Source organism: Lycium barbarum, chromosome 1 (assembly GCF_019175385.1).
Source record: "Lycium barbarum isolate Lr01 chromosome 1, ASM1917538v2, whole genome shotgun sequence".
Lineage (NCBI taxonomy): Eukaryota > Viridiplantae > Streptophyta > Magnoliopsida > Solanales > Solanaceae > Lycium > Lycium barbarum.
In genome coordinates, this window is record NC_083337.1 from 12948163 (window position 1) to 12958693 (window position 10531).

At 35.5% G+C, this 10531-nt stretch overlaps 1 protein-coding gene across 2 annotated transcripts; it reads right to left on the reverse strand.

The window, feature by feature from the left end:
• Nucleotides 1-1446: 1446 nt before the first annotated feature.
• On the reverse strand, nt 1447-8884 carry LOC132632113 (GRF1-interacting factor 3-like). 2 transcript variants are annotated; one of them, XM_060347948.1, is made up of 4 exons: nt 8581-8884; nt 5183-5259; nt 2708-2792; nt 1447-2096 (listed from the first exon to the last, which is right to left on the reverse strand). In XM_060347948.1, the coding sequence occupies exons 1-4, from the start codon at nt 8656-8658 to the stop codon at nt 1728-1730; spliced, it is 609 nt and encodes a 202-aa protein (XP_060203931.1). In that variant the 5' UTR covers nt 8659-8884; the 3' UTR covers nt 1447-1727. The 2 variants fall into 2 exon arrangements, with proteins under 2 accessions (XP_060203931.1, XP_060203940.1); XM_060347957.1 differs by having other exon boundaries at nt 5183-5304.
• Nucleotides 8885-10531: the final 1647 nt, after the last annotated feature.

A 10531-nucleotide genomic window follows, 5' to 3' on the forward strand; every position in this document is an offset into this window, starting at 1 on the left:
AAAACAAATAGTTTTTTTTTAAAAAATTTCATGTAGGTGCCATTGTGACATTATTTATCCACGTGGACAACACTTGGCAACATTTTTATATAAAATGGAGTGTAGATCACATGCCATTTAAGAATAATTTGAGGTGTGTTTTGCAAACTAGATAGTGATAGATGTTTACCCCGAATTTAGGTAATCAATTGAATTTATAAGTGAGGTATAGGATATGTGGATGAACTTTAATCTATTTTGAGTTTATGAGAAATATTTATGGATTTGCATGCTATAGCATGTGTATGTGAATATACGCGTTAATGACTTGAATAAAGATATAGATATTTATGATTAAGCCAACAATGTTGGATGAATAAGCATAAAACACCACTGGTCCGGGATAAGAGAGAGTGAGCTTCAATATATATCTTTTCCATTACAATGTTCTTGATCTCAAAAAAGCTAACCCTTCAAAGCAGGAAAATGCCCCCTATTTATAGTTTTGTCTTATGGGTCTTACATACAACATAAAGTCTTTTTAGAATAAAGAAAAACCCTAAAAGAATAAAGTTGGGCCGTACGGTCTGACACCCGTACGGTTGTCAATACAATGTGCCAGAACGATCTTGACGCGTGGCAATTTTGTAACTGATTAACCGGACCAACGGCCATGATCAACTCGGTCATGGAGAAACCGGACTAACGACCACGATCAACTCGATTATGGAGAAACCGGACTAACGGCCACGATCAACTCGGTTATGGAGAAACCAGACTAACCGTGATGCAGAGTTTGTTCCGGAGATACCGGACCAAACAGATTTACTTCCCTTTTCTCGGATCAATCGCATCTGGTGCAATCTCTTCGATCCAAAGAAAAAACTTCATTCTCGTGCTTGTTTCTTCCTATCCACGGTCCCCGGTCTCACCGGTCTTGCATAAATCCAATTTTAACCGTATACAATAGCTTAGGTAGTTTTCTCAACCTTCTGATAGTTTAGATGTGAAACTCAAAAAAAAATAAAAAAAATTAAGGTGTGTTTTTAACCCTTATCTCAATTTTAAGCGCTTCAACTATCCAGCATACAATATCAACTACCCGTATACTTCAACTATTCACACTGCTACCCCAAATAAAAACTAATCCAATTTTCAAAAGAATGCAGAATAGTAGAGTACTATTGCACTATTTTATTTTTCATTGTTTTAGTGATTATATGTATGAACAAATACTATCCCCGCCCGTGGATATACGCGGTTGCTATGCTAACAGTGTCAGGCAGCTAATTTTCCCTCGTGAGGCGGAAAATGTTCTCCTATAAAACGTTTTCTGAAAAGCAAGTGATTTGCTTACTTACATATCTGGTGATTGGTAGGTAAATAAGTACAAACATATAATACATTTCATTGAATCCTGTGCGCGACCCGCTTCATAAGAAGATTACAACAGCTACAACGTAAGCATTCGAGGAAACTACAATACAATACTATTCATAGACAACACCATGCTGATCGATGTCAGAAAGAAACCAGCATCAGTTCTATGTTATTACAGAAACTAAACAAGCTTTCTTCTTCTAACTACAAGTTACAACAGAGGTTAACTCGAAAGAGAAACGGAAAACCACAAACTACCTAACTGTTCTAATAACAGATCATGAAAAGCAAGCATAAGATACAACACTAGTTCTAAACCTACTATCAACTGCCCTTAGTGGACATATCGTACATTATTAAAAGGTCCATTACTTGGGTTCCTCCGAACCTTGGGCAGTCACCGAGCTAGCTTGACCATCAGCGCCCGAAGGTTCAGCCTCAGCGTTGTCTTGTTTGTTTCCTCCACGTGCATCCCCCGCGCCTAAAGTTGTAAGCTGGCTACCATTAGTGGAGTGCATTCCACTGTTGGCACCTCCGAGTTGCATACCGGTTTGTTGAGGAATATTACCTTGCTGCTGTCGCTGTAGTTGTTGATGCTGATCGTGCAGTTGCTGCGGGTTGTTAAACTGCAGTGGCATCTTCGAGGTGAACATGCCCTGCTGTTGTTGAGTCATGGCTGCAGCCTGAGGGTGCTGCATGTAAAATCCTCCTTGTTGCATTGCAGGATGAGGAGCCATCTGCATGTCATGACAGACACTATAAACAAAGTGCACAGAAGTAAGAAAATGATAAAAATGGTCCCTTATGTTTGAGGGTACGTTCAAAATAGTCCTTTAAGTATGCATCGAACAGTTTTGATCCTTTAAGTTCGCCAAAAGTTAACACTTTTAGTCTCCGGGAAATATTTGCCGAACTCTCTCTGTTAGATTTGACAGAAACAGTGGACACTTTTTTTCAACTATAAACACCAAGATAGTACCATCAAAACCTAAAAATATGCAACACAACAAACTACACTAGACACTAAAAAGATATTAAAAAAAAAAAAAAACTGCCAGAAACTACACCTCCAAAAACTGCAGCAGACTCCAGAAACGAATTAAAATTAGCAGAAACTACAAAATTTCACCTCTAAATGTGAGCCCCGATAAGTTCCTTTTTTCCCCCATAGTTCCAATCTAATAGACGGAGTTTAGTAAATATTTGAAGGAGGCTGGAAGTGTTAAATCTTGACAAACTTAAAGATCAAACATAAGGGACCATTTTGAACCTACCATCAAACATAAGGGACCATTTTTGTCATTTTCTCCACAGAAGTAGTAAATAAACTAAGCTAGTTGTCACTCACTTCTGTTGGAATAGCTGGTGATTGTGGTTGCGCATCAGCAATTGCGGCTAAGTACATCAAGTTCTTCTGAAGTTTAGCCTGGTACCTAGATTATCCGGATATCAAGCTAAATTATCAGTAAAGGAAACACTGAATGGCAACTCGATTTAGCACTTCAATTGAATGAGTTAAATAATAAGACAAATGTATCTCATACTGAAATAGGAATATGAAGGCCACCGACCATAATCAGGTATGACATAAAAATGATTCAAATTTTAACTCCAGCGAACTTGGTCAATAGTTAGATATAAAACAATAAACTTATAATGATCTAGCATGCAATTTTTGAAAAGTTAAGACATAGAATCTTTAATTTGTTTATAACAATTAACGGCGATAGTTGATTGTCACACTTTTTCTCTCGAGCCGAGGGTCATATTGGAAACAGCCTCCCTACCCCACAAAGTTAGGAGTAAGGTTTGAGTACATCCTACCCTCCCCAGACCCACTTGTGGGAATACACTGGGTATGTTGTTGTTGTTGTAGTTGATTGTCACACTATACAGTTACTCCCTCAAATAATGTTAGCCCAATTAATCAGCAATTGTAAGTTCACACTAATGCAACACAACTAATCAAAATTTATAAGTTTTGATTAAATCTCCGCAAGTTTATCACCTATTTCTTTATTCAATTAATCAACTAAACCTCAAGCCCAAACTAATTGCAGCCAAATATGAGAGGTCTCCGTAGTTATCTTGAGCCAGAATCTGCTGCTTTACCTTGAGCCACACCAATCATCTCCTATGTACCGGCAAATCTGAAATCATCCGGAATAAAATATGTTGACACTCTAAGACCTTTGTTTGACATCAATCGTGAGATCTCTGCTTCTCTTTTCTATTGAATTGGCACGCGTTCACCTCATGTAATGACGAGCCTATCTTCTACCCAACTCCTCCTACCCGCTTCCTTACCCTTTTTCCAGTGCCGTTATGCTCTGTTTTCACACTTCCCTCTCTATTTTTTTTTTCAATAATACAAAAGATAAGCTCCCACTTTTGTTCTAAGCTCTCCCTACCAAAAAGCCTCGCCGTTTTTCCTTTCAATAATACAAAGGGTGTCAATCGTGTTTTAAGCATCCGATGCCCCAATACATCTGTTTCTTCACAACAGAATAATCTTAAGAGAAATGTAAAGAAAAAAGGACCAACCTCTGTAGAGGCTTTGAAGTGCAAAAACATAATTGAAGCATATTCTTTGAGGTGACGAAAAGGGCACGTACGTGAATGTGTATACACGCTATATGTCATGCTTGAAAAAATAACTATAATACAAACAATATCAATTACGGACTATGAATAAAAAACTGTACATCCATTAGCTCAAAACAAACACTCACTTGACTAATTAGCATTGCATTTCCCACTTCAGTCCTTTTGCAAAATGCACCCTCGTCCTTTAATTATCACAATGCATGTTGCCTAAATTTACCACTAAAATCTTTCTACATACATTTTGCTCAACGACATACCCAAAACCTAATAAGGCCTTCAACTCAATTACTACACCAAAGCGAAGACCGACATCTGGTTATAAACACGCAAATTGGGCCTCAAGCAATTTTGGCCAAAGTGCATCTGGTGGTTGTTGCCCATGCTCATTAAATTCTATACATCACTTACACTAGCTCTAAAACTAGTTATGGAACTTCACAGAGAAAATGACAAAAATGATCCCTTATGTTTGAGAATAGGTTCAAAATAGTCCCTTAAGTATGCACTGAACAGTTTTGGTCCTTTAGGTTTGCTAAAAGTTCACACTTTTAGTTTCCGTCAAATATTTTTTGATAACTAGTCTCCATCAAATAGTTAACAATTTATGTTCGTTAGATTGATGTTGTGGGATCAGATTTGACCCACTTGTGGGATTATTCTGGGTATGTTGTAGTTGTTGTTGATGTTCGTTATACTTGATGAAGACAGTGGAAGAAAAATATTTAACAATAAACACCAAGAAAGTCACATCCAATCTTAAAATATGCAAGACAAAAAACTGCACTAGCCACTAAAAATATATAGAAAATAGCAGAAATTACACCTCAAAAAGCTGCACCAGAATCTAGAAATAAATCAAAAATAGAATAAACTACAACAATTGGACCTCTAAATGTGAGTAACCGCTAATTTTCATTTATTTTTTTCATAGTTCCTATCAAATCTAACGGAAGAGTTCGGTAAATATTTGACGGAGACTAAAAGTGTCAACTTTTGGCAAACTTAAAGGACCAAAACTGTTCAGTGCATAGTTAAAGGACTATTTTGAACCTAACCTATCCTCAAACATAAGGGAACATTTTTGTCATTCTATCGAACTTCATAACGGATCTCAAAATCATTTACTTTAGTACATGATATCATTATTGCAACATGTCAATGCTTAAAACCAAAAGAACATACAAGTCCAAGTACCAAAGGGGATGCCACCACTTACTGTGCACATTCAGCTAGTTTCCCAAGATTTTGATGGTCCAATATGGCCAAAATCAATGTCTTGTTCTCATCCAGGTACTGCATCACATAACAAAACCCATTTTACCACAAGAATCCCGACACCTGAAAATATAAAGATATACCTGAGGTTGCCGTGAAACCACTCAGCCACGTAAGTATTTATTCTTTCAAAATAGTTGTGTCATAAAGATAACTGTGAACCATTCACCTATGATTCTGATAAGATTAAACAGTACTGACTACGTAAATAAAGTTTGTAATGAGAAGTATAGACTCATCTCCTAGTTAAAATTATCATAAATATTATTTGGAAATAGTCAAAGAAAAGATTCATCAAATGTTGTACCTTAATTACTTTCAAATATCATTTACTACTCTTTCATTTCAAAAAGTAATTCTAGCAAAAAAGGTTCAGTTGGAACATGGGCTGACTCCTAATTGCTAGAGAAATGACTCCAGCTCTTCAGCAACCAAAATCATAACCACCTTTTCCGAAATTTTATTAAGGGTTTCTGAAGTTCAAAGCTTAATACAGATAAATAAACCAAGTCACGGTTAATCAATAGGTTACCATATTAACGGACTAATTGTCAATGTACTAATGAATTCAAAAGAGATGTACTTAAAAGAATTCCCTAATTAGTCAAAACGTCTCAAAAATTTTAAGATTCCACTAGGCATTCAACTAATCCGCAGTTATTACAGCAGTAATGACCCACCTTATAATATGTTCAAAGTGACATGACAACAAAGAAAAAAAAATAGGTGTTGAAGTACCATGTATTACTTAGAAGTAGTTAAGAACCACAGTGTTTATCTTGAATGTAACTCATTATTTAAGTTCCTTAGATTTCAAGATTTACGCAGGTTTGGTACCCATCCAAAAAAAATTAAGTAGGTTTGGATGATCCAAATACATGACAAAGATTTGTTTTCCTCTTTGTTGTTTACAAAGACAAAAGAGTGTGTGCTCTATATCTTTGTCAAACATTTTGCTTTAGTCAATTGGAAAAGAACATATTGCCTTAAACATACATTTTCAATCATATTATTACATAGTTATCAGCTGTCCTTGAGCTGAGGGTCTATTGGAAACAGCCTCTCTACCTCACTCAAGGTAGGGGTAAGGTCTTCGTACACTCTACCCTCCCCAGACCCCACTTGTGGGATTCCACTGGGTATGTTGTTGTTGTTGTAATATTACATAGTTATCAAGAAAATCGTTGGATATGACTTAAAATGTTGCTCTCAAAACAAAAATATGATTTAAATCCAATTAAAAGTAAGTAAAACATGGGCCAAGGAGATATCCCACAGAGATTATAAGTGGCCAATTCAGGTAAAATAACACTTCTTCTTCTCCCGCCAATACCTCTTTTTTTATAAACGATGGTGGTCTCTGGACCACCTTGAGCAGACCTTGATTAATCAAACGAAAAACCTGCTACAGCCTACAGGCACCGGTATCGAAAATCTTACTCACTAGGATTGGGGCAGATGGGTTCACATTGGGTGCTATAGTTATTCACAACTCAACTATCATCCGTGTTTTCAAAAGCGAAATAAAATGTCTATGGGACTTGAAGCAAAAAGCGAGAAGTGAAGTGCATGCTTCTTCGGAGTAAGGCGCACAATCTATAGAAAATGCCAAACATATATGAAAATTAGTACTATAATAATCAACTTTCATGTAAATAACTAATTTTAGCATCTAATATACAATAAGGACGAGATAATCCAACTCCTCAAAATTGAGATTCAAAGAATCAATCGCTTCTCACTGGATCCAAATGGTCAAATGTCATGATAAATTTTGGTAGTAAGTATCAACATGCATCTAACATGGACAAAAGAACATTTTCGGGCATTCTGCATAGCAAAGTTCACTATTTTTCCACAAGCCAAAAAGTGATGCCAAATAAAACTTCAAGAAAACATGAAATTTTTCAATACAGAAACTTGGTTCGAAATTAAATCAACAAAGACTACACTTAGCTGTAATACACAGTTAAGATTTTGTATTACTGCTAACTTTACCCTTTTTCTTTATTGGGGAGGGGAGGGGTGGGGGAGCCATTAACCATTGATCTATTCCACGTAAAAGCAGCTATGACCAAGTGCAATAAAGCAGCTATGTCCAAGTGCAATTGTAATTATTTTTGCAGCAGAAGTATATCTACATTTACTTGACGTTGAAACTCAGCTTTTGTTTCCAGAAAGTGCAATTTTTTGAAGCCACAGACCGTGCTTTGATCGGCTTATAAACCAATTTTAAGTCTAAGTACATAGTCATAGTAACCAGTGAAAGTGTGATGAAACTAAATTCCCCTGCTAATACAGGGCTCGTTTGGTTGGGGAACAAGTTATCCTGGGATAACTAATCCCGGGATTAGTTATCCCGGTATTAGAGTGTTATTTTATCCCATATAGAGGGTGGAATAACAATTCCGGGATAACTAATCCCGGGATTAGTTATCCCGTGGATTTATCCCAACCAAACGTGGGATAAGATGGTACTAAATTTTTATCCCAGGACTATTTTTGCTTATCCATCATACCAAACGACCCCTAAAGGTTGAGCTAAACATTACATTTTCATGACTTACCTCGTAATTCCCAGTATGACATAGTATTCGATTGAACTAATGAGATAAAATTCTGTATAATAGGCCACTAGCTCTTACCCAAGAAAAGAAATTCAGATGGATAGCCAAGATCAACTATAATTCTATAACGAAATAACTATGAAAGCATCTGAAGTATACCTAATCCAAATGATTTAACGTAACAAGTTAACATAACCTGCCCCCTTATAAAAAAAAAAAAAGACTTAATCAAGACTATTAGGCCATTACCCCAATTTAATCAACCCCAGGTTCTATGCAACACTATATTTGCCACAAATATGTAATCTTCTCCATCTCAAATACTATGATATTCAAAAGGGAAGCATTCATCGTAACTTCTACTATTTGCAGAAATTTTTGTCCATAGGGGTAAGGATTAACGAATACTTCCAAAACCACCACCAACTCCTTTTTTTTTTTTTTTACAACCGTGGTGTCCGGGCCAACTTACTAATTCCACGTGCCACCTCCCACTAGCACCAGATACCAGGCAACTCTGTCCACCAAGGCTAGGACTGAAGGAAAAAAATCACCTATCTTTGTACCATCAACTCCATATTTTGACAGATAAGACAATAAATTACAATTTTATTACCAACCCTCTGAAGTAGAGATAAATAAAAGACAACAATAAATTCCACAATATTAGCCATTTATCACACATCAAACTGCAGCTGTGAAGTGTTTCTTCAACATTAATTTTCTCACTTTAAGGCAAGAAATTAGTAGTAAAAGATAATAATAGTAATACCTTTTGAATCTGCTCAGTAGTAATATTAGTTTGAGGAAAAGTGGACATCACTGGCATCATTTGTTGTGGTTGTTGCATCCTTGTAAATATGATTTTTCTCAGATACCCAAGTTTCAAATTGAACAACAATTAACAAAGATTAAAGTTTTTTTCAAAAGAAAAAAAATCCCAAATTTTCAATATTTTTTAATTTATACAATATTAAGGGGCTATTTTTGAGAGTGGGGTTAGGTGGAAGAGTGGGAGGTAAGAGAAGAGTGTGTGTCCGGTTGGGGTTGGACCGAGTGGATTGTTCTCGAATGTTGCAAACTTTAAGGTATCACATGAAATTTCATAGAACTTCATGTCCTAAATGTGAAGAATTTTGGGTGGATATGTTTTTTTCTTAAAAAAAAAAAAAAACGTTTAATGGTCAAAAACATACCGAACTATTACTTTTTCGCGAGTTTCACACTTCAACCATTAGTTGTTCTATCACCATATACGTAATAAAAACACACCTCAATTATCCGCTATTTTCTTTTCCTACCTGATAGGATTTAATGAGAATACGTAGGGTGATAGCCCGGGTAGAAAAATGAAACAACTAATAGTTGGGTGTGAAACTTACTAAATAGGGATAGTTTTAACTATTATCTCAAAAAAAAGAAAAATTAAATTCTTTTTCTTCCTTCCTTTTTCTCAACCAAAAATTATTTCTAGAGATTTTTTATTAACAACACGAATTACGTGCATACATAATTCTTTATCAAAAGAAAGAAAAAAATCCCAAACTTATATCAATTTATACAAACTTTGAGTGATGTGTTATAAAATAAAGATTATAGAGTAAATACACCAAAGACAAGTATATAGAGAGAGATTGATATATTATTCAACCTGTAATTCAAGAGAGATTTCGTTGTATATTTCTCGTATATTACAAAGTAAAAGCACCTTCCTATTTATACTAGGAAATAACTTGATGGCCAAGTTATTTTCTTGGTGGCCAAGTAACCAACATTCTATCAAATTAAATATGCTAACCAACTTGCTCTCCAAGCAATAAACATACAATCTATTTAACAATCTTGGTCTCCAAGTAATGGACATACATGATTAATATTTACAACACTTTCTCTTAGATGTCCATTAATAGATGATGTGCCTCATTAAAATCTTTCTAGGAAAAATTCAGTGGTAAAAAAATCCTAGTGAAGGAAAAAGAGTACACGTATCTAGTAATACGCGTTGCTAGCTATCTTATTAAAAACCTTATCAGGAAAACCCAAATGGGACAAAACCTTGATTAAGGAAAAAAGAGTACAACGCGTATTTACTCCCCTGATTAAAGTATCACATAATTCTTGAAGATGATGTACTCCGATCTTGTATACCAACTTATCATATCTTGAGGTTGGCAGAGCATTTGTGATTACATCTGTCAAATGATCATTTGACGAACTAGTTAATGATCTGCATCTTCATTCCTTAGATAGAGTTACATCATGGTCATATAATATTGTTGCAGTCACGCCAAGTACATTCTTGACTTGCTTTATAAACTGGTGTAATCTTTTTATGATTTGACTGTCAGTAAAATAACATGGTATGACGGTAATCCTTCATGGAAATAGATAACATATCTATATCGAACTCTTATGTAGATCATATGTGATAACAACGCGGTTAGCGGAAGACTTTAGAATTGAAAATTAGAAAGGGGAAAGGATTGATTCTTGAGAAAGAAGAACACAAGTTCAAGTCTTGATAACAACGCGTTTAGCGGAAGACTTTAGAATTGAAAATTAGAAAGGGGGAAGGATTGATTCTTGAGAAAGAAGAACACAAGTTCAAGTATTTGATACTTAAAACGTTGTTTAATAGTGAAAGAAGGAGTTGAATCAATTAAGAAGAAGAAGAAATGGAGGGAGGGAACTCAAACAAGGAATCTTACCATCGAAGAATCCGA

Coding starts and splice junctions, on each gene's coding strand:
- LOC132632113 (XM_060347948.1), bottom strand. CDS start 8,658: ATGCAACAACCACAACAAATGATGCCAGTGATGTCCACTTTTCCTCAA. Junction 5,260..8,580: donor CTACTGAGCAGATTCAAAAG/GTATTACTATTA, acceptor TATGTGATGCAG/TACCTGGATGAGAACAAGAC. Junction 2,097..2,707: donor CACCAGCTATTCCAACAGAA/GTGAGTGACAAC, acceptor CATGACATGCAG/ATGGCTCCTCATCCTGCAAT.